This window comes from Falco biarmicus, chromosome 5, assembly GCF_023638135.1.
Source record: "Falco biarmicus isolate bFalBia1 chromosome 5, bFalBia1.pri, whole genome shotgun sequence".
Taxonomy (NCBI): Eukaryota; Metazoa; Chordata; class Aves; order Falconiformes; family Falconidae; genus Falco; species Falco biarmicus.
In genome coordinates, this window is record NC_079292.1 from 88,700,255 (window position 1) to 88,727,954 (window position 27,700).

Consider the following 27,700-nt stretch of genomic DNA (forward strand, 5'->3'; position numbering starts at 1 on the left):
CCAGCCACAGGAGGATGAAGTCTCTGTCCTGTACCGGGGGATGCTGAGAGACTCAGCGCCTTGCAGGGGGGGTGGGCAATCAATCGGTGCAGGTTTGCCTAAAAGCAAGGTGCTGCGGAGCTGGAGCACCCCAGCTAGCTAATTCCTGGAGCAGGGTAATGCTTCTGCCAGTAGTGCAGGAGTAATTCAGGCTTCTGCTGAGCCATCTGCGGGGAAGCGTCTCGCCATTTCCTGACACCCACATGCTGGCTCTCAGCCCTGGGCGCACAGGACTCTTCTGGGCCCAACGTACAAACCTGGGGGCTCTGCCTCCCGCGCTGAGGGCAGCTGGGTGGCTGGCGGGGTGGCGAGCTTGCTCCCGGGGGCAGCAGCCTGGGATGCCAGGGCAGGATAGTGCCAGCCCTCAGCGCCCTCGGTGAAGGAGAGCGGCGATTCCTGCCTGCTCCGAGGGAGCGGTGCGTGAGGATACAGGCAGCGGGTGGGCACAGTCAGGGGCAGGGGCACGGCAGCAGGGAGCGGGGCAGGAGGTCCTCAGAGCATCTCTCTGGCAAGGGGAGAAGTGGGTGAGCGAAGGCACCGGCACACACGCGCCTGCTGCTCTGCCCGTGTTGGGTTCGCCTCTGTGTTGCACTTTGTAAATGTCATTTGGGCTGCAAAATGTCACTTGATATCTTTCCTTCTGAGGTGTTTGCAGCAACGTCTGCTCCAGAAACGTGGCGGAGACCTGCCAGCTAACCTAGGCAGACAGACTTCTCTTGTTCTTCTCCAAGAGCACTTTCCAGCCAAGGATCTCAAAACATTTTGCCCTGCTTAGCTGCTTAGTGCATCCCCCAGCAGGAGCTTTGTTACCTGAAGCCAAACTTGACCAACAAGTCCCCGCCTGAGCCTGGGACTGGGCTACCTTCTGTGCCTCCTGCTCTGGTGAAAGCTGCGGCAACCTCTTCAGGAGAAACTCCTGGGATGTGGCAGTCACAGCCCTCAGGAGAGTAAGCAGGGGGCAGATGTGTGCTGCCCAGCCCTAGGCGAGAAGGCTGGATGGAGAGAAGTCTCTGACCTGGGCTGGGCTGTGACAACCCTCACTTCTGCCTTCTGCATTCGGCCCCAGCTGAGAAGCTGAAGAGTCGCTTCACGCACCCCTTCAAGCAGCACGGTGACTTCACGGCTGGGAGACGCAGCTCTAAGCAAGGCTGGCAGGGCACAACCGAAGTGGGCCCATCTTCTGCTCCCACAGAACCTGCCGGACAAACCTGGGCTGCAGCTGCTCGTGTGGCCAAAACAAGACACCACTCCACGGCCGCCACAGCGGGAAGTGGTTGCACTGACACGTTGCACTAACCTTCCTTGCCCACCTCAGAGCTAGAAGGGAAACTGAGGCACGCAGCAGCGATGTCAGCCACCAGGCAGCGAGTGGGGGTGACCACAGTGCTGAAGCATTGTGGCCCCCGGCTTCGGGCTGTGCCCAGTTGGTTGCCTTATCGTTAGCCATCCCTCCCGCTCAGTTAGCCGTGGCCGGTGGCTCCTCCTTGGAGCAGCCTGAGCCTCGGTGGGGAGCGAGAATTCAACCCAGCGCCCGGTCAGCGGCAGAACAAGCCCCCCGGGACGGATAAAAACCATCGCACCCGCTCGTCCTTCCCGCGGAGAGCACGGCCCGGCCCGGGGGGGAGCCCGCCCCCGCCGCGGGGAGGGGAAGGGCAGGGCCCGGCTGCGGGGGCAGCGCTGCGGTGGTGCCCGGCCCCGCTCGCCCCCCCCCACCCCCCCTCGGGTCGCCGCTCTCGCCCCTTCCCCGCTTAAGGTGGCCCCGCGGGATGCGCGGCGCGCAGGAGCCGGCTGCGGGCGGCCCTCGGCGCTCCCCCACCCCCGGCACAGGGTGGCCTTAAATCGGCTCCGCGCCGCGCGTAGCCGCATCGCCGGCGCCGTCTGAAGGCGTTCGCCGCCATCCACCGGCAGCGCCGACGGGCCGGTCCCGGTCCCTGTCCCTGTCCCGGTCCCGGAGGACGCACCTTCGCCCGGCGGCGGGCGATGCGCCCCCGGCTCGGTGCCGCCCCGCGCTCGGCGCCCCGGCATCTCCGCCGTGACCCGGAGCATCTCGCCAGGTAAGCGGGAGCCCCCCGCGTTCGGACGCTGGGTGTTTGGGGGTGGGGAGCGCTCGGGATGCAGGGGTGACCTTGCGGTCCCCCCGGGCGCTCAGTGCTTGGCACCGGGAGGGGTACCCTGCCCCGTCACCAGCAGCCGGGTCCCCAAACTTCATCCGTGCTCGGTGCCCAAACCGGCGCCGCTTTTTACGAGGACCCCCTGTCCTTGCACCATCACTCCCCCCGCCCCGGCCCGGGCACCTTCCAGAGGAGCAACATCCCACTCCCAGACTGGAATTTTCCAGCTGTGGGGTGATGCCCCCGGTCCTGGTGTCTGTCCACGCGTGGCTGCAGCAGCCGGTGAGCCGATGCCGCCGGGGTCCCCCACCGGGTCACCTCAGCGCGGGTCCCGGCCACCCCACTTCCCGCCCCCCGCCTCCCCCCCAGGTTTTATTATGCTTCTTTGTGACAAACACCGTGGAAGTACAGGGGGGCGACGGGGGTTATGTGCAGCCCCCGTGGGAGCCGACCCCGAGTGGGCGTCCATCCCCACCAGGAGCCCTAGAGGGGGGGGACTGGGAGAGGGGAAAAGCCGGAGGGCTGAGGAAGGTCCCGGCCCTTCTCATCCTTGCCTGGCATACGGGTGTCTGCCCAGGGATGTGCTTGCTGGTTTTCTGGAGCAGAGTTTGGGGGTGGCTATTCCTAGATGAGTTGAAAAGTACTTCTGGTGGTGGCTTTTTTTTTTTTCACCCTCCTGCCACTCACCCAGCCAGCCTGCGGTCAGGGGAGAGGAGTGGTAGGCTCAGCAGCTAGTGAATGAGAGGGAGAAACCCCCCAGGTGCTGCAAATCTGGAGAGAAGCAGCTGGTTCCTCAGGAACTCCTTAGGGAAACCTGCCAAGGGGCAATTCCTGTGTGCACTTGGGAGAAGGGGTGTTGGGATCAGCAGGGCAGCACCGTAGCAGAGCAGTAACGATAAGTGATAAATATCCATCTGGTAAGTTGTAGTCTGCACAGCTCCGCGAGGGAGTGGGAGAACATGAACGATGCAGCCTCTGCAGGTGCTTTCAGCTCTTTCCCTGGACCCAGAGGAGGCCTCTTTGTGCAAAGCACACGTATGTGGAATGTATAGCAGGGTACAGTGGCTTTACACACAAGTGTGATCACCCACCTTTGCTCAGACTTAAACCTTGTCTGGTGCAAAAAGGCAAAAATGGATGGCGAGGTTCGTGCCTTGCATCCCTGGACCACCAAACGGCCTCAGGCAGGGCTGGGAACAGGGGCCCGATAGCTAGTTGGGAGATGGGTGCACGGAGACGGCAGGATGGAACCCTCGCGGAAAGGAGCCTGTTGTTGCTCCAAAATGAGATACCTTGGTAGGAGATCATGGGGAGATCAGACCCATGTCAGAGAGAGGGTTACAGGGCCGGAGGGGGCCACCAGCAGAGCTGCGTGTGACAGCCTGTGTCACATCTGTTTGCAGCTGCGCATGCCATTAATACCCTTCTCTCTGTGCCTTGGAGCAGGATGTAGGGGCCGGGATCGCTTTCGGTCGGTGCCTGCTCCATGATTTCCTAGAAGCTATCCGTTAGCGGGCACGCCTGGGACACAGACCATACGTGAGTGCCGGCGGCCGAGCACACGGTGTGCTGGCCCTGCACGAGGCCAGGAGCCCGGGGGCTGTGATTCCTCCCCTCCCTCCCTCCCGGGAGCTACTTCAGTATCGCTTTCAGGGCACTTCAGTCTGCGCTGAATTAAGGCTCCAGAGGGCAGTTAATACACGGAGGTAGATGCACTGAGCAGATAACACGTAGTATCATCGGGTATTTCGGGAATCGGATGAGATCAAATTAAAGCTCTTGGCTTCTTTGACATTTTCAGTGTAGTAATAATAATTACAATAATTGATAAACCATTTAGGCAACCTTGCAATCCCAAAGCAATTCAACAAGCTGATACGGAGCACAGCTGAGATGCAGCCACCTTTACAGTGCAAGGGCCTCAGCCTGACTCGCAAGATGTTTAGCAGCCACCAGATAGAAGGTAAGCAGTTGGGCTGAGGACACTTGCTCCCACGGCAAGGATTTCTAATGAGCGAGGCTCCTGCACCTCTGAGCTTTGTTCTGGTGTCATTTGGGAAGGAAGACTGTTGCCTAGGGAGCTGTACAGAGCTATAGAGCAGCTAAATGTATGCAAGAGAGAATAAACTTCCAGAGTACAGCCCTTAAATTCACATTCTTTCCATGGTTTGGGAACATCTTTGTGACAAGTGCTTGTGTCCTCTAATGGCATCTTCCCTGCAGAGTGTCTGAGGTGGTACTGGACAGCTCAAGGCTGTCTCCCGCGTACCCAGCATCCTTTCCTCTTGCCTGTGAGGCATCTGTAGAGGTGCTTTCTGGCAGGGAACTTCCCTCTGCTTCAGCGACAGACCAGGAGATGTCCGTGTTTGAGAGCAAAGTGGTACCTAGCAGGCAGCTTGCCGGCAGGAGCCTGGAGTGGCTTCGCTCCAGCCATACCCCTGGATGGCCTTCCTCCCCTCTTCACCTGCCAGCGGCACTGCCCTGCACCCCCCCTGTTTGTCAGTGTCTCCATGGCTTTAGCCCCCCCTGCCCCCCTGCCTCGGGGTGCTGGTGCTGCAGGCACAGTCACCTCCAGCTTCTCACCGATGCCCCAGTAGGCAATGTTGCTGTCCCAGCCATGAGGAGCCACCCCACGATCCCATCACCTCCCAGAGCTTCTTCCAAGGCCTCTTCTTCCTCCTTTTCAGCACTCTCAGTTGTCTTTCTTATTCCCAATATTTGGGAGCAATAAAGAGATCTCCTGAATTATGCTGCAAGCCTTCATGTTATGCCTACGAGGGATGAGATATTTGATAGGCTCCGAAGATGCCCTTTACTAAGCATGCAAAATTGCTCTGGAAAGCTCTGCAATTATTCTGCAGGATGTACACAGGAAAGATGATATCTGTCCCCTTCCTCCTTGTATTTAATTGTTCCTAATAAAAGAAGAAGCTTAAGAAGGTGATAATAAACCAGACTGGAAGCCAGGTCCCACACACCTGCAGGGGTCCGGAGAAGTCCAGAATCGCTGTGCTCTTTTTCCTCCTGGCCTTTCTGTCTAATAATAAGCATTATGCTTGTCTGCACTGCTTCCCATCCCGAGATCTCAAAGTACTCCGCATATGTGATTAAGAGTATTCCCTGCCCACATACAGAGCTGTTTGTCAGGATGACTACCCCCACTTTACAAGGGAGACACTGCAGCTGACAGCGTCAGAGCTGAGACAGCCCCAGATCGTCTGTCTCCCAGGCAAGGCCCCTGTATCTCTGAGAAGCACTTGCTGGGAAGCAGCTCAGCCAAACCAGACTGCAATTTAAAACCTACCAGTACCATCGGAGACTAGTAAATACGGCGTGCAGATGAGAGCCGTGGCTGTCGGCACCCTCCTCTTGGGTGCAGGCGTGACTGCCTGAAGCCTGCTCTTTGGAGGGGACACTGGTCAGACCCCACTGATTCCTCCAGGTTGGGGAGTATCTCCAAACTGCACCCTGAGCTGTGGTCAGCACACTTGTAATATCTTGGTCCATTATCCTTCCGTGCTCTTTTAAGCTGTGCAGGCTCATAATTAAGAGCTTGAAGTCTCTTCTAGCTCACTCTCATGTGACATTAGTGCTCTCGAAGGACTTTCCTTAAGAGCTCAAATTTATCTACTTTGCCAATGTTCCCAAGTGTTCAATCAACTGCCTTGTTGGCTTCCTCTGCCGCGCGGTGCAGGGAGATGTCTGAGATCCTTCTCCCCGAGACAAAAACATTGCCCTTTGCAAATGCCTCAGATTTATAAAATGTGAGCTGAGTTTCCTCAGGAAACACGACTTCCCAGGGCTGTGACACAGAGCTGGGATACACAGCTCTGTCACAGGGACCTTTAGATTTTGTTTGCCGTTCATCCCTCCTCTGAGCAGGTAATCGCACTAATGCCTGATGCACATAGAGAGACTCGTTAAGATGGGGCTAGTTAGCTCAGGGAGACAAATGAGGAGGGACATTCGGGTGAGAAACAAAGCCATCAACAGCATAGAAGAGGGAGAATGAATTTGTCTCTACACAGCTCTTCTGAGTAGAGGATCTGGATTGCATTCAGGAAAATGTGAAAGGTAGCAATTTGATGATAAAAGTAAGTATTTTCCCATGCTGTGCATAGTGACATACGGAACTCGCTGCTACAAGATGCTGCTGGTGCTGAGTGTAGGATTCGGGAAAAGAGGAGACATTTTGATGGATAGCAGATATTCATCACTGGACAGGACAGTCCATTTGAAACAGATCTAAATCTTCAGGCTTCAACCTCCCACAATTGTCTAGCATAGGATTTCTTGTACTTTCCAAAACGCACAACATTGATCAATGTAAGAGACAAAGGACAAAAGGAGGCAGACATGTTTGAGTGGAGATCACTGGGGCATATTTTCATTTCCACACAGAAGCAAAAAATATGTGTTCTCCAGCCTGTGTGCTGACACTTAGCTCTCATCAGTTTGGTTCTTGTCAGCTGGAGCGGGTTCAGGTTAAGTTCTGATGAGATTTGCGCTGATCCAGTGTTGCTTATGCTGCTGCTTCCCCTGCCTGTGCTGTTGATTTTAACAGACTGCCAGCATCCTGGCAACTTTGTGTGGTGCCGGTTTATGAATATGCTGCATTATAAAAGAGAATGGTATGGTCCTATTCTTTGGATGTTACCCCTGGCAATGAGAGCAAGGGCATTTATTCCCAGTACAGCCAGCCTCTGGCCAAGCAAAGTGCTGGGATTACCCGAAGCTGAACAGGGTTAGCAGTCAGACAATCTCAGCTCTGGATAAAACATTTTAGAGCGGCAATATTGTCTCATTCTCTAAGTTCGCGGTGGGTTTGTGTGTGGGAGTACAGGGCACATGGGAACTGCGTTTTGCTAGGAAAGCAGGATTGCTCCTCAGCAGTCCCTGTGTGGGAGAACTTGGAGGAAAAGCCAAGGACCAGGCAGGCAGCAGTAGCTTGCAGACCCTGAGGTGACGCTCCGTGTGGCATTACAAGGCAGCCTGGCTCCTAAAGACACTTCCGTAAGGGCAGGGGTAGAGATGTGGTTTTAGCAAGGTCCTCTGTGTCTGACAAAAATCTCCCGGTACCTCTTGCTAGAAGCAGCATGGTTGATCCTTGCCTGGCAGGAGCAGGGGTTGCTGGCTCCTCTCCCCTTTCATGCCCCAGTCATTAAGGCAGGATAATTAATAATCATCTCTCCCTCAGCCTTCCTCATTCTGAGAGCATGCTAAAAAACAGCTGTAAGGGGATACTTCTCCTACGAGTGGCAGGTTTAATTTATCATTATGGCTATGTCCATAGCCACAGGTCAGGCAACAGTGCTGGGCTCCGTGAAAGCCCTGGCTGTGACCACAGCAATAGGACTGCCGTTCACCGAGGCAAAACGGCACAAAGCGCCACCTCGGAGGCCACGCTGGGACAGCCTGGGTGGCAGCAAGGGGTCTCGTCGTCCCTGCAGTGCTGGGGTGCCTTCCTCACTGGAGCTGGTCCAGCCTGGTGTGCTCCTTGGGTCCTCCCTCCACTTTCTCCTGCACAGATGCCAGGGCCATCTTAGCTTTCTCCCTCCTGTCCCCCCATCCCCTGGATCCTTCCCTCCCGCAGCCCTTCCCCCAGCCCAGATCCACACAAAGGTGAAAAGGAAGGAGGCGCAGATGACTTCCCTGTATCTGCCAGCTTCTCTCTCCACCTCTGATGTGAATGAGGCCCTTCATGTGCTCCTCTTGAGCAAACACAGATGCTTTTGTTTTATGGGCTGGTGGGACGGGATGGAATTAATAAATCAGAGCGCCAGTGCTGTGCTGCCACATTCCTGCAATTTTAAGGCAAGATCACACACAAAAAAAGGCAGAAGTAAAATAGGCAATCTCTTCAGGGAGAGCTCAGATGCTTTGACTGTGCCTCCTGCTTGCTGTCCCACTTGGTCTCCTGCTCCCTCACCCTTGTTCATTCCTCCTCCTACTTTCCCCCACTCTCTCATTCCCATTAACCTCATCTCTTTTCCTGTTCCCTCTCCTTCCCTCAGGAACCACTTCCAAGTCACACCTTAGTATCTCACCTACACCTATTCTTCTTCCACCACCTTCCTTTCACCTATGCTTCCCTCACCCCCACCCCACACAACCTACCCGAGGCTTGTGCATTCAGGTAGGATGTTCAATGTCCTGCACGCGAGCCCAGGAGCCAGGAGCACGGCAGCTTTGACACTGTGGACCGAAATCCCTCCTTTTATACCTCCTTCCTCCACCCTGCCTCAGTTTCTCCTCACAAGGAGAATGGTGCTGCCTGAGAGAGTCAGTGAATGACTCTGGGAATAAAGCACATGAAGCATTACTCTTCTCTCGGGCACGTGCCTGTGAGCAAAATTAGGTCCTGCCCCAGAACTGGCAGGCCCTCTTTCTCCTCGAAGGGTAACCAGAAATACTTCGCCATGCTTTGCCTAAAATTAATTCTTTTGAGCCAGATAACAGGTTTTTACCATCTCTACTTGGCTACCACCAGGTGGTAAGGGGTTAGGGGAAGACCTTTTTTCCCCTCCCTATAATTAGCAAACTGTACATCAGGCTTCAAGAGGGCAATGCGGACCGTGTGGTTCGTATAAGCTACTCTCAAGGGGCTGAGGCATTTTTATTCACTGCAAGGGTTGTTTTTTCTCTAATGAGCTTAGGCACTTGAAAGTCATTTCCCCAGAGTGCTTATACATTGTTGTGCTTATCTTACCTGTGGGGGAACTGAGGCACTGAAGCAGGTGAAATGATTTGCCCAGTTCCACATACTTACACATAGTTGAAGCCAGAAAAAGAACCAAGAAATCTTGTTTCACAGTTGAGTGCTTTATCCTCTGGCCTCAGAGGAGGCCAGCAAAGACCTTTATCTTGTTTAGATGAGTGGATAGTCATTCCGAGAGGATGCTGGGGCAAGGGTATCTTTCTGTACTAATATGTGTCTTAATGAGTCCTGTTGCTAAGTGGCTTCAATGATAGATCACGCATCTTCTTCACTAAGCACTGAAATAATTTTTTAATCATTAAAGCTAATATAGAATCCTCAGAAACATCCAAATCTCACAGCAGGGGCTCAAATTAGCAAGCAAACAGAAACCAAATCCTGATTATCCCTGTGCACCTCTACAAAGCCCACAGGCAGCATCTGCTAAAGTCCAACACGAGCCTGGCGGAGCTCTCTCTCAGGGCTGGGCTGGGTACTCGGAGGCAAGCTGGCAAATCCTACTGCTCCAAGGTCCGAACCAAGTTTCTTTCCTCCCTCAGACATGCGTGCCAGCTCCTTGTGCCTGTGGGGCAATAGGAAAGGCAGTAAGGGCTCCAGGCAGCTGAAATATCCTTTGGCATATCTTTAGAAAGGACAAATTATTTGCATTTTGGCAAGCGCTATCAAGTGGTAGATCTCAGCCTGGCCAGCGTTTCTCCCCCACCCCGTTGGTTTTTTCCTCCCCCTTGGAACCACCTCCTCCATCCTATTCCCATCAACTCCTTGCAGTCTCTGTTTTGTCAACAACTAGATATTCCAGGTGTTCTTTCCAATCCAGCCCCCTGCTCGGCCTTCACTCACACATCCCCCCTCCACCTTGGTGTATCGGCTCCTTTTGCACTGTAGCAGCCCGTAGGCTTCTCCATAGCTCCTCCAGTAAACCCCAGTGTGTTTCCCATTCTGGTTAGCAGCTCTTTTGTGTTGTTTTCTGTTTCCCTCAAACCTACAGCGCCTGGCAGCACATTATCAAATTATAAAAGGAGCTTTCTTTACAGCAGAAGTGATGTTTCTAACTTCTGTGTTAGAACAGGACTCCTGGAGCATTAAGGAAAACACAACAAATCTCTTATGACTTGATATGCATCAGCAGCTCCATTACAAGGGAAGGCACAGGACACTGCTAAGCACTTTGCTAAGATCCAGTCATCATTGCTGACCACTATGCACCAAAGACTTTTGAGGGTGAATGTAGTTTACCCCAAAAGAATCTTTGGGAAAGGATAAATAAAAATTCCTCTTGCCACCTCCAAGAGCCTTCGTGCATGGTGCTCCCTTCTCTTGTCACCCTCTTGAGAACAAACCCAGTACTGTTCATGTATCATGAGCAGACTCCTTGCTTGCACTCCCAGTAACATTAGCCCACTAGACAAACTCTGCACACTTCATCCCACCTAGCAGGCTTTTCCAGAGGTGCTGCAAGGGATGCTCGTGGCTCTTCTGTCAATGCTTGCTCCCATTCATCGGCAGATAAGCTGCCATCAGCAAGCTCTGTTCATAGTACCTCAAGACAAGCCATGCTTGGACTGTAGCTCCCTGGAAGTCAAACCAAGTCCTGTAGCTGTTAACACTGGTGCAAAACAGTCACTAGGTATGAATTCCGTGCTCCCTTCTGCATTGCACTTACCAGACAGATAAAATCTGATACTAGGTGTTTCTCTCCTAACCCCAACATGGGTCCTGCCCTGAGCATCAGAACAAACAAATAGCCTAGAAATTAGTTACAACAGCAGGACCACGAAGCTAGTTTCTTCCTTCTTCTTCTTCAAGAGGTTTTGGGATGTTTCCTCTGCCTAGGAACTGTTGCTGGCCCTTCAGGGGTATTTTTTGCAGAGCTGGCGAGGAATAGTAGTTCACGCATGCATGTGGGAAGCTGGGAATGCCTCATCTGGCTTGTTGACTTCCACAAATGTCCTCTTAGAGAACTGCTTTTGGCCTCGTCCTGCTGTAGCTCAGAAACACCGAGGTGTCTGTCATGCTGAGAACACACTTACAAGACAACTGTTGACAGAAGACTGGCACGCCAGGCACCAGCCAGAGATGGAGGGTGTGTGCACGCTTGCAGGGGTTGGGAGGGGGAAGTGGATGGGAGCAACCTTAGTAACATCACCCTGAGGCCAGTCCCGTTTGGGTCATCCCTCTGCTGGGAGACAGTTAATAAGTTGAGGGAGACTTTGCTGCAGAGAGAAAAGACTGTTCACCAGTCACATAATGTACAGAATCTGGTTAAAGACAAAGGCTGTGAGAAGCAACCAGAAGTGTGCTCCAGGGCAGGGGTTCGTTGTCCAGCAAGGACAAATCGGACCTCTGTTTTAAGGTGTTCCTGAGTTTCCAGAGATCCAGTTTCTAGTTCTGCAGCTGCCACTTTTACCAGCTTCACTATCAGTGGGGAGACTTACCCCAGTGCTCAGAAAACTTTTAATTAATTGAAAGGTGCTTTCCTCCCCCCAGCACAAGGAAAGAGCCAGATTCACCCCCAGAATCAGGAGAGAATCATATCCACCTCTAAGATTTACAGCAGCAGCCCATTTCTTGTTTCAACGAGAGCCTGCTTTTTGTCTGCCTTGATGTTTCAGGCCAACCTGATCTGCCTTTGAAGTGAGCTCAAAGGGCTCTTAAAGTGCCGAGAAGGGTTCAAAAAGCAAAGCCCAGTCCATCTTTACCCTCCAAGCAGTTGTATCTGCTTCTCAGTTGCTCTGTCCAAGGCTAACTGGCAGCCCGGGCATGTGGAAGGGAGGCAAGGAGGACAGCACTCCCCAGCAGACCCGAGTGCAGAAATGTAAGAGTTGGGCAGAGGAGCTATTTTCTTGCTCTTATTTGTGCAAAGACAACACTCCAAGCTCAAGGGACAGATGGACCAGACAACTTACCAGCTTGGAGGGTAGCATCCAACCCCTCCTTGCGTCCAGATCTCAAGCTGCCCCGAAGCACACAAATTCACAGGTAAGCCCACAAGTACAGTACAGCGTGGGCCGGCCTCCCTCCCAAGGGCAGGTTTGTACACACCACCTGCAAAGACCACTTTCAGCCCATGTGCAGTTATGGAGCACAGCAGAGAGCAAGCCCTACACAAGCGAGCCCTATGCACTCTAAGAGGGAAAGCAGAGGCTGGTTCTCATGCTGTGAGCGTGTCTGCCCTCAGTTCCCTCGCAGCTTTCCTTGCCTTCCCAACAGACTCTTCCATTTTAACAGTGCAAGACATGGAAAACCAGAAACCATAACCTACACCTTTTCTTTCTGGTAGGACTGGATTGCTGTCAGAAAGGGGCATTTAGCTCTTGCTGCTCCTCAGCTCTACCTTTCTTTGCCCAAATGCATCCACTGTGTACTTTTTCTACAACGAAAAACTCAACGTTCATGAGGTAGGCTTATCTTCTGGCAGCTGCTGCTGGTGCCTAAGTTAGATATTTCTACTGTTGCACTGACTGCTCTCCTGGCATTCCCAGAAGGTGGGAATTGAGTACGAGTCTCTTGATGTCAGATGCCCTGGCATCTAGTTTGGCTGTGGCCTGCCTGTGGTCCGGAGGGAACAGCTTCCCTGTTAGGACAGGGGAGGACAGCAGGACAGCCCCGGCAGGACACTGGCTGTCGCCTTCCTGCCCCTTTTTTCCTGTGCTCCCTTCCTCCCTCTTCATTTCACACACAGAGGGCAGGAGAATAAACATTGTCATCTTCTGACTCTCTCATTTTCATTCTGGTGTTTCTTTTAATCGAGCTCAAGCTATACCAATCAGCTGTGGCATTTAAGGTACAAATCAAGCAGCGGACCATAACATATATCTATTGCAAAAGACAATTCTCTAGGTGACACTTTATTTCTCCGTTCTATGTTCGTTTTTAAAAGTGTCTGCACGACACTTGGATGCCACACAGCAAATGGCAAATCTAATGAGTGCTGATGATTTATTCAGAGGAAGAAATCAAAATTAGCATTTTGGACCATCTCAGCTAGTTACAAAGCGAGCGTATTTCACACAGCTCAGAGAGCTGCAACAGCAAAAATGTCCATCAAGGAGACCAAAGTGGTGTTTCTCCTCTTTCCACTTCTCACTTAACCAGCACCTGCGTGATGCGGTGGCAACACATTGGTGATGGCCAGCGTCTGCTCTCTGCTAATCTATGGAGCATCCACCCACAAAAACATTCTCCCAGATTTGCTCTTTGCGTGATGCTTTTATTGATCACTTAATTCAGTCAGCATTCCTAAATAAAAACTCCGGGGGATTGTTGCCCATACCCTGCACGCATCCTCTGCCCACAGCTGTTTCCGTGAAATAAGGGGTCTGGACCCTGATTCTTCAGGGTGCGAGCACACATGTGTAGGCTTTAAAATGTCAGTATTTCCACAGGTTTCGGGAAGACAGTAGACATCTTTAGGTACATCTGTGTTTTAAATGACATAATTACTGTTCCGCTCATTTGCAGTGTGATTTCAGCCACAGCAGCTTCTCCTTCGGTTTCTTTTGCCCTCCCTAGGAGTAACCAGGAAGTCCAGCAGGGAAGAGCATTTTAACATTGCCTTTGAAAGCAGGAGGAAAACAAGCTGTCTAAATCAATCAAGAGTGTGCATTAGTGATAGTGTTTTCCTCTGGAGGTCTGCATTTGATGTCATATTGACACATAGCTAAGATCAAAGCCCATCTCTGCATCCTGGCTGCTACCAGAGGAATAGCACTGGCCTTTGGGCCCCATATCTTTACAAAGAGCTTGTGATCAACGTGATATTTTATTTTTTTCCCCTCAAACAAGCACCTGTGAAATGTAATTATCCATCAACTAATACCTTTTTTCTCTGAAAAAGTAATTCCTCTCCGTCTTTGAAAATGTTCTGGAAGCAAATACTATGGGTTTTTCCTTTCTGCTTTTGTAAGAAACCTGTAAAATGACAGCTCCCACTCCTGCTGAACAGGCATCAGCTGTTAACTCACTAGGGAAAGCTCTGGATAAAATGTACAGATACTTTGGAACAATCCGGTATTGTTTTTGCTTCCTTAGAATTATTTTGCTTTCTCAGAAAAAAGCAAGCCCCCTTTTTTTTTTTCCCCCCTTTTTTTTTTTTCTGATAATGCAGCTATTGGGCTGATTCATGCTGATACATTTGGAATGATTATTCTGTAATAGTCATCAGTGTCTAAAAAGGATCTCTGTTCTGCCAGAGCTCGGCAGCAGGAGAGAGAAGCCGATGTTTGAATAAGCCCCAAACTTCCCTGTCAGGAGAGGATAACTGCAGGCAGAGAGCTCTGTCAGGAGAGAGCTGGCTTTCTCAGGAGACATCTGGTACCTCCTGCTTCTGTTTGGGCCGGAGCTGCCAATCATTTCCCAGGTATTTCTGGCATCGCTGGATTATGACTTTGCAGCACAGGGAAATTGGGACAGGGCAGAGGGCTGCGTCCCTCTGAGTCACAGCCCACCCTCACAAAAGCTCAGGGGGACAGGAAGGCAATGGCAGGTCGCATGGGTCAATCATGAAGGACATTTGGGTCTGGGCTAATTAAAAATAGCCTGGTTTAGACCTCCTTTGCAGGCTCTGGAAGGCTCCCTGCATAGCTGGGCTTTGCAGCCAAGTTCAAGGTCTAGCCTGTATCTGAAATGGGTTATCTCTGTCCCTGCTGATAGCCCAGATAGGACCTGGATACCCTTGATCTACCTGGGGATAGCAGGCTGAGCCACGTGCTGTCTCGAAAGTATTGGCTCCCGCGGGACCTAGCCAGCAGATTTAATTAGCTTCGTCAACATTTCTTTTTTGTTTTCTGTTGGGTGTTTTTTTGCCTTTTTTTTTTTTTTAAAAAAAAAAACAACTTCAGAACAAAGCCCTGTAAAAAGCATCACCCTCCCCCACTCCGTGCTGCTCAGGCACTAGCCACACGTCTGGGATAAGGATGCTCTTGGGAAAGGTGCCGTGCTGAGCTGTTTATGGACCAAGCTTGGAGGAAGATGCTTGACTTGGGCTTGCACAGGTGGTGGCGGGATGGGGGGGGTGCATGGCGCATTCCCCAAGGACAAGCCTGGTTTCTGGGCTGAAGTAACCGCACTCCCATATGGCGAAGAGATTGGAGCTGGCAGGGAGAGGATGAAGCTTTTCTTTGCATCTGAGGAAGAAGCGCGGGGGCTTGGGAAGGGCGGCTGTTCGGCTGGGAGTGACTCACATCCCGGGGAAGTTGTCCCTGCAGGAGCCTGTGCACTGAGTGACAGAGCGTAGATGGGGCTGAGCCTTGAAACCCCACAGCTGCTGGTAGTTCTGCTCTTCCTGCCCTGGGGAAGGACCTGGCCATCCTTCCCCGTATTGTTTTATTATTTGAAGTTCTCTGGGGTTTGTCTTTCCAGGGGGCTCAGTTAATTTTGCCTTGCCCTCTGTCCCCACAAGCGGTAAGGAGGTGCTCACCCCGTTCAGATGGCAGCATTGCTCGCCCCGAGCCATTCCCAAGGTCGGCAGCAGAGGGGTGATTACAACCCCCAGCAGAAGAGCACCCTTCTACCTTCCGCCAGGACCACAGTGGTCCTCATTGTCTGTGCTACTGGGAGGATAAGATCCCAGTGGCGGGTTTAGCAAGGAGCCTTTCCCTTCCCTGTTCCATCATTAACATTTCCTTTCCTAGAAAAAAATACTTTTCCTTCTTTTTTTCCCCTCCGCTTTTCCACCCCCCGGTTCCAGCAGAGTTTAAGGGAGAAATTCCTGCTTCTTGAGCAGAAAACCTAATCTTCCGTTCCCCTTTCTGCTTCCTACCCCCACGAGAAGTACAGCTGGACTTGAACCCTCAGGCTCTGTCCTTTAGGTCTAGCCTGCCCTTTCTGTCCTACATCGCTGTCGTTCCTGCGGACCTGTCTGAGGGTCAGAGGAGTCCTGCTGCTGAGAAATATCCTGTTGCGGCTGTGTTTGCACAGTAATTACCCCTGCTTATCCCAGAGCAATAACCCGTTCCACCCACTTCTGTGGTTCCTTGAATCCGTCCTCCCACTTGATTGTGCACATCTCGAACAGGCAGGAGGCTGCCCGGCGAGGGGAAGCGCTGCGGCATCTTGGCGTGTCTCAATTTTAAACAGTATTGAAGTTTCGGCTGAAGGCTCTGACGGGCCCGAGGGAATGGGGGGAGAAGGGACAGCAGCTTCCTGTGGATCTCAGCAAAGCAGAGACAGAGCCGTTGCTGATCACCACAGATACCGGCACCGCCATGAATTATGCATTCCTTGTTTAAAGAGAGGTCGCTCTCATCAATAATTGAAAGCTCCCTGCTCTGCCTTCAACATCGCATCTCCCACACCGGGAGTTAGGGAACTCATGAAATCTGCATGGACTTCCTCAAGGTGGCTGTGGGGAGAGGCAGCACAACGCAGGCAAAACAAACCCAAAACCCTGCTGACAGTTTCAGTGGGTGAAATTGAGAGTCATCTGCACCTGCCAGCAGCTCTGCTCCAGTTCTGCCCCTCCTGCCCCTCTCCCCTCCCCGCACATCTCTCCTCCCAGGGTACACACAGAACAGTAGCTTCGCAGACATGGTACAAACCAAGATTACGGGGTGTTTCTGGAAGCTTTTGGCTCCGTTAGCTGAGACTAGTTTGCTTTGGGTGATTGCCTAGAAAATCTCTACACTGGATGGCAGGGTGTTCCCGGGGGACAGTTTGAACTGTGAAATTTGTCCCTCTGGGAAGATAATGATCTTTAGAATCTGCATCTCAGGCTACAGACAGACAGCCCTGGGGCTGGGGTCGGTCCAGTGTTCAGGGTCTTCTAAGCCCAGCTCAGACAGGCTGGCTGCCCTGAACCAGAGGCTGCAAAAGCACCTTTCTTGCAGAGCAAACTTTTTGAAAGGTATGGTTCTCATGCGAATCAGGCAGGTGGAGGGCAGAACTGAAACCTCAGAGCAGAACTACCAAAGGCCGTATGATCCTCACCATTTCTGAGTTATCAAAGAGGATGTAAATTGAGCGGCTTTTTGGCAGGGTTCTGGGAGAATCGCAGGAACCTGAACTCCCATGTCAGCTTTACAATTCCCAGTTAGCTGGGCCTCTTCCTGACTTCCACCCTTCTCTACCATTCACCCTACGTGTCCTTCCAAACTACTCTGCAACTCAGGGAAAAAGTCACATATGTGAACTCTTAAAGTTGTATCTGAACAGTGAAGCTGCCTGAGTTGTTCTCCAGCCTGGGAATCCTTATCCCTCTCCCAACATCTGAGCTGCCCTGCCTGTAACAAATTGTACCCTGTTGGTAATTAGTCAACAGCAGTTGAAGAGATCAGTCACATGCGATGCTCTGAACCTCAGCCAGATCTTGCTTCTCTTCAGCACCAATCTGGGGCATCCAGGCTGGGGCTGGGCTTTTCTCCCCTGCATGTGCTTCTTTCATTCTCTTCTCCTGAATCCTTTCAGGTTAATGCCCCCTGCATCAGCACATGAGCTTAAAAAGAGACTGGCTGGTGTTGTGTCCTGGGAATTGAGAAGACTGTCAAAGCAGCGTGAAGCGAGAGTAGTACGAGAAACATTTTGTCCCTATCATACTCAGCTTTGTACTCTGTGAATGTGTGTTTGTTTATTTTTTAATGGGGAACGGAAGATTGATGGATGAAATTAAGAAGAGGGATGTGTAATTGGAAAACAGCTCAAGAAGGCTACAGGCAGCATATTGAAGGCATCCATCAAACATCCAGCTAATGTTGTTAAGGGTGTGTGTAACACAAACAAGGGCTGCAGGAGACACTAGGGGAAAAAAAGAAAAGAAAACGGAAGGGAAGAGAAAGGGGAATAGGCAGGACAGGGGAAACAGCAAGGGAGGAAAAGAGCCAGCAAGAGAGTGCAATCAATAATATTTGTATTGCAAACGCATCCAAAGGCTCCTGTTGGGATCAGTTCGGGACCGTACAAGCACATTAAGAGACAGTCCCTGCCCTCTACAGTTTAAACCCAGGAATTACGGGATGATCGCTGGAGGTGGGCCTAGATCATCACAAAATTTTCTTCGGATCTTGACTCTCATTTAATAGGACCTGCTCTGAATGGGTTTAAAGGCAGAGGGAAGGTAGCTGGTTGTGCCAAGAATACACACAGCAATGCCTGCCAGCCAGGCACGCAATTCATCTGAGCCACTTAGGAGACTTGGGTTTTAATTATAAAAAGGTAGGTAGAAATACGTGCTGTAAACCTCTGCAAGCCCCACTGGGGCCATCAGCAGGCTACCCAGAGGCATTGATGTGTGACTGGGTTTTGATGCTGTGTTTACAAAAGGATGGGCTGATGCTTTAATGGACCACTTAGTGGGAAATATTCCATGTGGGATGGACATGAAGAAAATGCAAAGGGTCTTTGTGTGGGGAAGGAAGGCGAAAAGACAAAGGCTAAAATTATTAGTAGGCCAGGGGATTCCTCTAGTCCTGGAAACAGGGGGAAAGAGACACTCTCAGCGACTGAGAAAAAGCAGGTGAAAGATGTAAACGAACCAAAGAGCACAAGCATGATGGATGCAGGGGATGGCAGTGGGAGAGAGAATGTAATGTTTTAACGAGAAAATAAAATATTCCAAGACAGATTGTCTGAAAATGGGGTTAAAGTCAGCTCCTCTGTGAGGTTCGCAAGCAACCTGGTGCTTTGTGTGGGGTTTAACTTGTTCAGCATTGCATGCTTTGGAAAAGCAATAGAGAGAAGATGTGTGTAGAAATAAATGAGCCAGGAGCACCAGGGGACTTGCACACACAGACAGCATCTCCACTTGTTTGCAGTGTCTGGGAAGCATGAACAGGGCTGGCTGTGAGGAGGAGGAGAAAGAACTAGAAAGGGAATTTGTTAAAGCTCTTCTAACTCTGATCCACTCTCCTCTGTGCTCTCTTGGTAACACAGCTGCCACCACCACCTCCTCCTCTCCTCACTCCAGAAGCGACCTGAGTTTGCAGCAGTGGCAGGCCTGCTGCATAGAAACTGTGCCTGTATTATCAAGGCATTTTATCAAAGGGAAAAAACCCTGGCTGCCTCACTTTAGTGCAGGGACATTTGTAATTGTAAGCATACTAGAGGAAGCAAAGAGCTACAATGACCCCAAGCCAGGGCCCAGGGTGGACCTAGGTGTCTGCTGCCGTTACGAGGCAGTGCAGAACCCTCCTTGTATTTCTTTGGTGGCTTTGTCTGTTCTCATGGCCCTGAGTGATGGGAAGCTTTGCTCTGTACTGGTACACTGGTAAGGGAAGGGATTTCCTGGAAGGAAGGCAACCCCTGGTGTGGGTAACACCGCACCCCCCCGCATCCAGCCTAGATCTCTACCTTACCAAACACGTACACCTTTGGCACTAAAGCTTGAAGGAGACATTTGTACTTGCCCTGGACCCAGCTGTCAGAAAGCAATGGAGTTATGCGAGCCAGCATGTTTGCTGCACAAGGCTGCTGCTGGCATCACCAAAGCACTCCTATGTGCCCCTGGCCACACAGGTTCCTTGGCCCACTTCTTCATCAGTTTTCCATCACTTGATAGTAGAGGAATGGGCACCAAGGTGTTTCCTGAGTGAGGAGTAAGAAGCGTTAGAGATTATCACCACAAACAGTTGGTTTGGGTAACAGTGAAGACAGGTTTCCTTGAGGGTTTGTTCCAACGTTGTACCGTTGGTGTCTGACAAGGAACAAGCTCATGTTACAGCAATTTCTTTGATAGGGCTAGTGAGTATCTACTTGCCTGCCAGAAGACTTGCTGAGACATGCTAGTCTTCTGTCAGATTTGGCTGAAATGGGTTTGATGGTTACTGGGAGTCGGGCACTGATGAGCCCTGCAATTGCATAATCCTTGGGTTTTTAGGATACCAAGGTAAAATGTCAGGGAAAAAAACAAAGACAGGCCCTAAGAAGGTCCCAGAGGATCAATTTAGAATAGCATCCCCTGACATCTTCCAGGTGCACCATGTGGCTGCTGTCACTGCAAAGCAGAGCCCTGTTGGACCAGTCATCACGTTTCCTCTCACACGGTTCTCTGAGGCTGAAGCAAGGCAACCCTTCCCCTTCAGACAGATGAGGAGCTGCTGAGCCCCGATCCCAGCAAGGAGTTTCCTTTGCACAAAATGTGCCCACATCCCTTTGAGGACCCTGGTTTTAGATGACTGGCCTTCTGTACACCTAGGAAACCCCTGGCAGAGCAGGAATTTAGAGCCAACTGGTTTGAACCTCCTTTCCATCCTTTGTACCAGTGTGATGCTGTCGCTGTCTTCCCTCAAACTGCCTTCAGCCTAGGAGAGCAAGAGGGCTCGGTGGGGCTGTGCTGTTCAGCAGCTCTCCAGTTCCCAGGGCATGTGACTGTAGTTTCCCGACAGAAATCTCTCTGCAGGAGGCTAATGAAAGTTTTATGCTCCCTTTGCCTCCTAGTGAGCATCGCTGTGGTAGTGAGGAAGTCCACCAGGAGAAGTATTTGGCATCAGAAAGGTAATCCCAGAAGAAACAGATTACAGACGTTACCAGGAAAGAGAGGGGAAGGAGAGAGGGGGGAATAAAACCCAACTATCAAACGTCAGGCAGCCTGCTTGGAGTGATAGCAGAAAGGCCTCAGGTGGTAACAAGTCGCTCTGCTCTGCATCCTTCTATGTTTCCACAGGCTGCTGTTGTGCAGCAGCAGAAGTGGATCCCTCTTTCTGGAGCACTGCTTTTGTTGCTGGTGTGTAATAACAGCACTGGGAGATTTTATACCCTGAGAGGGACTAAAGCAGAAGCTAGAAGAAAATGTTCCTGACCGTATGGCCAGAGCCTACAGAAGGCAGCACATGCACTAGGCAAGCCCATCTGATGTTGGATTTCCAGAAGTCATCTCTGGGTTCTCATGCGTCTGCGATTTACTGCACACAAGGGTCTTTCAGACAGGTGAGCCAGGACTGGGATCTCATCCCGCTATGGCTTTACACAGGGCTGAGTTATGTCCCTGAACAAGTAAGTGGTCTGCAGTAGACATCCTGAAACTTCAGTCTGTACTTTCCAAATGGATCATTAATGTTGGATATTTTGTTGAAGGCACGGCTACCTTGAGAAGCCAAGGATCTGACCTCCAGGCAGACGGACCGCTTACTAATCATATTAACTAGTGGGAGCTGAAGGTGCTCAACAATTGCGAAAAATCAAGCACAGGATTAGGATCACTGTATCTTGGACCATCTGTAAATAAGCCACCCCCTGTAGCTGACTGTTCCTGATACTTCTGTCCTTTATTTCTCTTTATTTTCTTTTAGTTCCTCTCATCTTACAGAAAGAGTTTTGAAAATAAATATTGCGATCCCTCAGATCTCACGACTATGTACATCACAGAAATGCTAAGAAAGGCATTAAAGTATTCTGAAGTCTGTGATTTAAACTAATGCTGCTGTGGCCAAACACTGCAAGCCAGGAGTAGAAAGGGACATAGAATAATTAAATTTTCAGCAGGCATCACCAGCACTGTGGAATGACCGAGGCAGGGATTTTGTGGAAAACTCAGTAGGTGATAGTGTACATCCCTGATTGCCTCAATGTATATGCATAAGGAGAATGAATTAAAACTGCAGGAGTGAATGAGATGCTTGCTGTCTTGAAGATACCTGACATTTTCTGGTTTGTCCACTTGCATATGCAGGAACACAAATCTTGCACACAGTTTTAAAAAATTCGACAAAGGAAGCAAATGAAGCGGTCATCACAAAGCTCGGGATTGAATACCAACTCCAGAGAGGGGGCAAGTAACAGTCCTCTCTGGCTTCAGAATCAGCAACATGATCAACCCTAAGTCAAGGACAGTGGGTTCATCACGGGGCAGCAGGAGGTTCTTTATAGCAACATAAATAGATAAAAACTTCTGTTCAATAGCACAGGAATTGGCCAGGGCAGCTGGATAATGGTTCAGGCCTGCCACATTAATGGGGCTCCTTGTAAACTTATACTTAGACAAACGCTTCGCTGGATCGGGGCCCAACATTTATCGTGCCTTCCCTCCAAGCAAGTCAAACACAATCCATTAATTTGGCCTCTAGACTTACTGCCCTAATGTTTGCGGTGACTGATATTTCAGGGCCCTTACACTTTTTTTTCTGCTCTGAAAGTTAGAGAGATGCCTGGGCATTGGAAGCTCTCTGCAGCATGCTGAGGAGACGTAACCTTCTTACCACGCTCCTGATTGCCTTGCCATGGGCTCTTCTCCTAACCTTGTGGCACCAGTACCCAACCACCCACTACCTCAGCCTGCTGAGAAGTAAGTGCAAGAGTTCTGCTGTCAGTGTGCTGGTGGTTGTGATGATTGCTGGTGCGAACCCTCTATAGGAGATGCTCTCTTGAGGGATGGGTTAAACAAAGACAAACTTGCCTGCAGGCCCCCTCAGGGTTTGCCTATAGCAGGCACACAAACTGTTTTTAAGAGTGCGTTAAACATGCACCTTAGGCTGGCTTTGGGGAGAGGATGCTGATGTGCTGAGCACTGGCTCCAAGCAGATGTGTCCCCAGCACTCCCTGGAGAGGAGGCAGCCCAGCAGCGATTAGTTCTCTAACATCTTTCTTCTTCTTCCTTCCTTCCTTCCTTCTGCCCCAGAAGAAACAGATGAGAACGTGACCTCTAAAGCTCTCCTCAATGGTACATCTGCACTGAGAGAAGAAGGCCTCCCGTCATGCATTCGGCAGCAGCAAAGCATAGGGGCAACGCCTAAAGTCATCCAGAATTATGTGTACTCCAGGCCTCCACCATGGTCAGACACCCTGCCAACCATCTTCGTTATCACCCCTACCTACACCCGGCCAGTGCAAAAAGCTGAGCTGACCCGTCTGGCCAACACCTTCCTACACGTACAGAACCTCCACTGGGTGGTGGTGGAGGACTCGCCCCGGAGGACCAACCTGGTATCCAACCTGCTGGAGAAGGCAGGGCTCAACTTCACCCACCTCAATGTGGAAACACCCAAGAGTCTGAAGCTGGGGCTGTCCTGGATCCCATCCCACACCCCAAGGGGGACACTGCAGAGGAACCTGGGGCTGCACTGGCTGAGGGACAGCTTCAGCAACACAGCGCCTCCAGAAGGGGTAGTGTATTTTGCTGATGATGATAACACCTACAGCCTGGAGCTCTTTGAAGAGGTAAGAACTGTAAAATTACTTGGGACAGAAAAGCAGCACACAGCTACAAAGCCTCTTAAGGCCAGGCGCACTTGCAAAGACCTTTAAGAAAGGGCTACCATCGGACTCAGCATCAGCCGGGAGGCAAGGGCTCTGGCACGCTGCCTGGAGCCTTCCTCACCTGCTCTGCACTCAGCGGGAGCTGGGTCTAGGGCAGATGCAAACCTATAGCTATGCAAACCCAGCAGCCGTGCTGCAAAGGGCTGAAAGAGCAAAGAGCACATCTGCCATGGTATAGGCTGCAGATGCGGCTCACACAGCACTGCACTAGCCAGAGCCCCTTTTGCCAGGGACCAGAGGATATATACTCCAGAATTTATACCTCTCCTCAGGGAGCACTGACCTGATTTAAATAAGCATCAAAGACAAACTCCTGGCAAAGCACAAATCTGCACTGTTGAAGGGGTGCGATGGGTAGGAGATGTTAGAAATGTTGACTGACTTTTTAATCCACCTTTTCTCCCTGGCTGCCCTTCTGTACTGTGAGTTCCAGCCACCACAACAGGGCTGTGCCCCTGGGATCACAGAGCCTTGCCCAGACTTCTGCTGGAAACCTGGATTTTTTGAGATGCCAAGTCTATTGTAAACTTGCAAAAATCCAGTAAAGTCCCTCGTTGCCAATTTAAGCCAAACTGTACTATGCCACTTGCAATACAGAGTTATGCATCAGAACACATTTCCAGTTTTCAGAATTTTTGAAATCTCTGTTACGCTCATCTTTTCTTACTTCTTTCCTGATCCTTTCTGATCATTTCAGTAAAACCCCACTCTTTTAGGTAGTAGCCATGGATGGAAGAACAAGGGTGGAGGGAATTCACAATAAATGAGGACAAAGAAGCATCAGTCAGGGAGGGAGATTACTTGCATGAGGGTGAAGCTGGTGTGAGTGGAGTTGATAATACAGAGCTAGAGGCTTGGTAGAAGTTGTGTTTGGCATTTACCAAAATGATAGCATTTTAAAAAGATGATAGAAGTTCAGATGAGAGCAGAAAACCAAAGGTTTTCCTTCTTCTGAGGGACTGAACGCGAGCACAGAAAAGCAGTGAGTTTGGTGGTCAGAGAAGTCCGTGCTGTAACAGCCTCGTGTCTCTGCAAGCTGTAGCTTCAGGCAGTAGCACAGGCGAACAGGAGCTTGTGCTGCCTGGAGCTGTGTGATTGTGTGGGAGCTCCGCGGGGGAGGACAGGTGCAGGAGATGGTACACGAATGGGTCGGGACAGACAATGCGGGGTTGAATTCTCACAGCACTGTTTCTTTCTGGCACACAGATGCGCTACACGAGGCGGGTGTCCGTCTGGCCGGTGGCTTTTGTTGGGGGGCTGCGGTACGAATCCCCAAAAGTGAGCCCAGCAGGGAAGGTGGTGGGCTGGAAAACCGTCTTTGATCCTAACCGACCCTTTGCTATTGACATGGCTGGATTTGCTATCAGCATCAAGCTGATCCTGGAGAAGCCTCAGGCCAGTTTCAAGCTGGAGGGTGTTAAAGGAGGCTACCAGGAAACTAGTTTGCTGAAGGATCTAGTGACTATGGATGGGCTGGAGCCCAAAGCAGCCAACTGCACGAAGGTGAGTAGGACAAGGGACTTTGAAAGATACGTTCTCCTCGCCGTGTCCTGGCTGCTTTTACAGCCTCCTGCCATGCTCCTCCACCCTCCACTATGCCTGCCCTCTGCTGGCACGTGTCAGTGCCGAATGGTGCTGGGACAGATGGGCAGAGCCTGCCAAATTCTTCACAGATGTGAAGCTCAGGGAGTGCTGAGGAACAGTCAGTGCTATGCACTCTGTGTTAATAAACAGCCTCAGGCATAAAATTCGTGTCCAGGCTACTTTCTTTGAAGAGGAGGGTTGGCAGAAGGTTGAGTCTGGGTTTTTGCTCCAGAACAATCCCTCCTCCTTGACACTGTTTCATGCGCATGTAAAGTCTCTCCCAGGCTCAATCCGGTTGAATCATCGCATGCTTCAAACAGCTGTGAGCCCCAGGTTGCTGAGGATCCCACCCGAGGGATGTGTGCTGCTCTCAGCATTTCCATGGCATCCAGAGCCCCTGAACTCTCCATGATTCCTTCTAGGTGTTGGTCTGGCACACAAGAACTGAGAGGCCCACTCTGGTTAACGAAGGCAAGCGTGGATTTACAGACCCCAGAGTAGAGGTGTAAGCAGAGAGCCAGCTCCAGGGTGTGAGTACTCTTGTCCTTATTGGTTTTGGCAAGGCAAATGATCTGTAGCGGTTTCCTTATTTATGCTATTATTTCCTTAAAGGCTCCGTATATAATTGTCCCAGTAACTCCCTTACCATGCCACCCTTTGCATAAGAAGTAGATCCTCATCTTTACCCACTTGTGGTCTGCATTTCATACTCATTCAAGCCTCCCTGCAGTCCACATGGAAGCTTTGCCTGCATACAGACAGAGAGAAAAGTGGCAGAAGAATCCCATGGTTTCACTGACTAATAATGACAAGCCAAATTCCTTGCTCTCCTATTTCTGCCAGGTCCAAACTCCCTTTAGTGTGGGAGTTGTCCTACAGCGTGTGGCAAGACATCACACTCCTGCAGACGAGCTTTTCCCCCAGCAGCCCTACCACCTCTGTAGGTGGCATCCACCTTCAGTTTTCATCCTGCATTAACAGCCGTGGTGGGAGCGCAGCAGGGAAAGGCTGATGGGACACTTACACCACCTCAAAACAGGAACCAGCAAAGCACAACCTATACAGACTTTCAGAGTTTGAGGGGCTTGCTACCAACATTACCACAGCCAGGAATACATCTGTTGTTGAGGAGAAATAATGAAGGCACTCGGAGTGCCTCTGTAGTCCACAGAGCCAGGTTTAGTGGCAGGATGGGGAACTATGGCAACCACCATAGCTGAGGGCAAGAACATATTAGAGGTGATCAGTGATATGTTCTTAGAACATAGTGATGATATGTTCTTAGAGACTGATGAAGAACAGGCTTCAGAGGAGCTGTGACCTCCTCTGCCAGCTGCCATGCCATCTGATCCCAATATTTGCTCTTGGCAGATTCCTAGCCCAAATGTCCCAAAAGAATAAAGGTATCCAGTTTAGGAGTGCCCAGCTCTTCCCGGAATCTGTGGCAGACTACAGGATGCTGAATGATTTGCTCCTACTTTGGAAGATATTCCAGGGCTGCTTTCAGTCCTGACCCCAATGTACATCTCATCTCAGCTCTACCAGTGGAAATAAAACCGATAGCTTTTGTATAGGCAGTCATGAGTATTTTAACTTCTGCACTGACCTGCTGTGTGCATTACTAGTAGCTGCATACAGCATTTCCACGTCATCTCATCATCTCTGAATGACAGCTGTACAAAGAGTGCAAAGCAATCCCAGCGCCTGCACACCCAGCAGCAGACAGGCGGGACAGGAGTCAGCTGCCGAAACCAGGCACGTGGTGCTGCCGCAGGGACCCTGGGGTGGCCTACCTGGCCCTCCTGTGGGGCACAGACTCTTTACTGCCTCTGCCAGCTTTTCATTAATACATCAGATATCCTAGCAACCCATAGATGATGCTAGACACCTAGGCTTAGGCAGCAGCCCTTCTTTTAACCTGTGCTTCTGTGAAATCCACTAGCAGTACCAGGCTCATTTCACATACCCATCCATGCTGGGTTTGCAGTAGCTAAAGCTATGACTGCCTAAACTCAGCTCATAATGACTTAGAATCCAGTTAACTGATCTGGAGGTACCACTTAATTTGTAAAGGATGAGCAGGCTTATAAAACCTCAGACAGATTAGACCTGCCTTGCCTACTTGTCAGAGGAGGGGTTGACTGCACCCCTACAGACGCAGAGCGTGGATGGGACGTTTTCATAAATGTGCCGTGTATGTATCGGTGCTTTCATCCTCACCCTCTCTCCCTGGCCAACCACTCTGCCATCCTCTATGAGCAATGCCACACACCCACTATGGATTTTCATGGGAATGGTTCCTCATATGTCATTTGTTGTGGGAAAGGGAAGCAATCAGTCTGAGAGATCAAGCCACTGCCACTCATGCACCAGCACCCTTACCTAGCGCCGGCCCCCCCGGTGCATTCAGGCCAGAGTGCCGGCTGGGCCAGCTCTGTAGCTTTTGAAGGAGCTTTCACATGCATTAACAGCAAATTCGACCACAGTCCCTTCCACACCATGGTCTGCTATGTGGGGCAGCTGCTCTGACCTAAGTGGGCAGGTGACACCACTTCAGGAGACACCTGCAAGGTAAATTGCTTGACTGGGTCCTTACTATCAAGGCCACTGAGCTTCAGAACCCTGACAGACATGATCTAGATAAGCCATCCCTGAGGAATAAAAAAAAAAAAAAAAAAAAGAGGTAAAATTGCTCCCCTGAGGATATTTTGTTCTTAGACAGAATAGGGAGACTATTTCTGTCTTTCCCTCGTGGCAGTTAGTCCTCGTGGAGGATCAGATGAGTCCCAGACCTCCCAGAGGCCTCCTTCCCCTTTCACACCTGCAGATATGAGCCAGGCAGACACTGTCTGGTGCTCTGTTAACCTCTGCTTTGACCGCTTGCATGGCTGCTTGGCACGTGTGCCTAGTTGGTGGGTTGCCACAGACACAGTGTCAAGGGACCTGCTGATTATGTGAAGATCGGGCTCCAACAGGTGCTGAATAAATAGCAGATATTTTGTCCCAACTGGAGTCCACCCTTCTCCACATTCCCACCACCCAGCTGAGTCTGGGGGGAAAAAACTCT

At 51.0% G+C, this 27,700-nt stretch overlaps 1 protein-coding gene across 3 annotated transcripts in view; it reads left to right on the top strand.

Annotated features, from left to right (window-relative positions):
* The first annotated feature begins 991 nt into the window (after nt 1-991).
* The window catches only part of LOC130150741 (galactosylgalactosylxylosylprotein 3-beta-glucuronosyltransferase 1-like), a 31,236-nt gene continuing 4,527 nt past the window's right edge, over nt 992-27,700 (top strand). The window contains exons 1-5 of one of the 3 annotated variants that reach the window (XM_056341968.1): nt 992-2,093; nt 21,930-22,078; nt 22,415-22,950; nt 24,256-24,552; nt 25,056-25,163. In XM_056341968.1, coding sequence (XP_056197943.1) covers nt 21,967-22,078; nt 22,415-22,950; nt 24,256-24,552; nt 25,056-25,142 — 1,032 coding nt within the window. In that variant the 5' untranslated portion in view covers nt 992-2,093; nt 21,930-21,966 and the 3' untranslated portion in view covers nt 25,143-25,163. Of the gene's footprint in view, nt 2,094-21,929; nt 22,079-22,411; nt 22,951-24,255; nt 24,553-25,055; nt 25,164-27,700 lie in introns of all 3 variants that reach the window. The other 2 variants (XM_056341967.1, XM_056341966.1) reach the window with 2 other exon arrangements.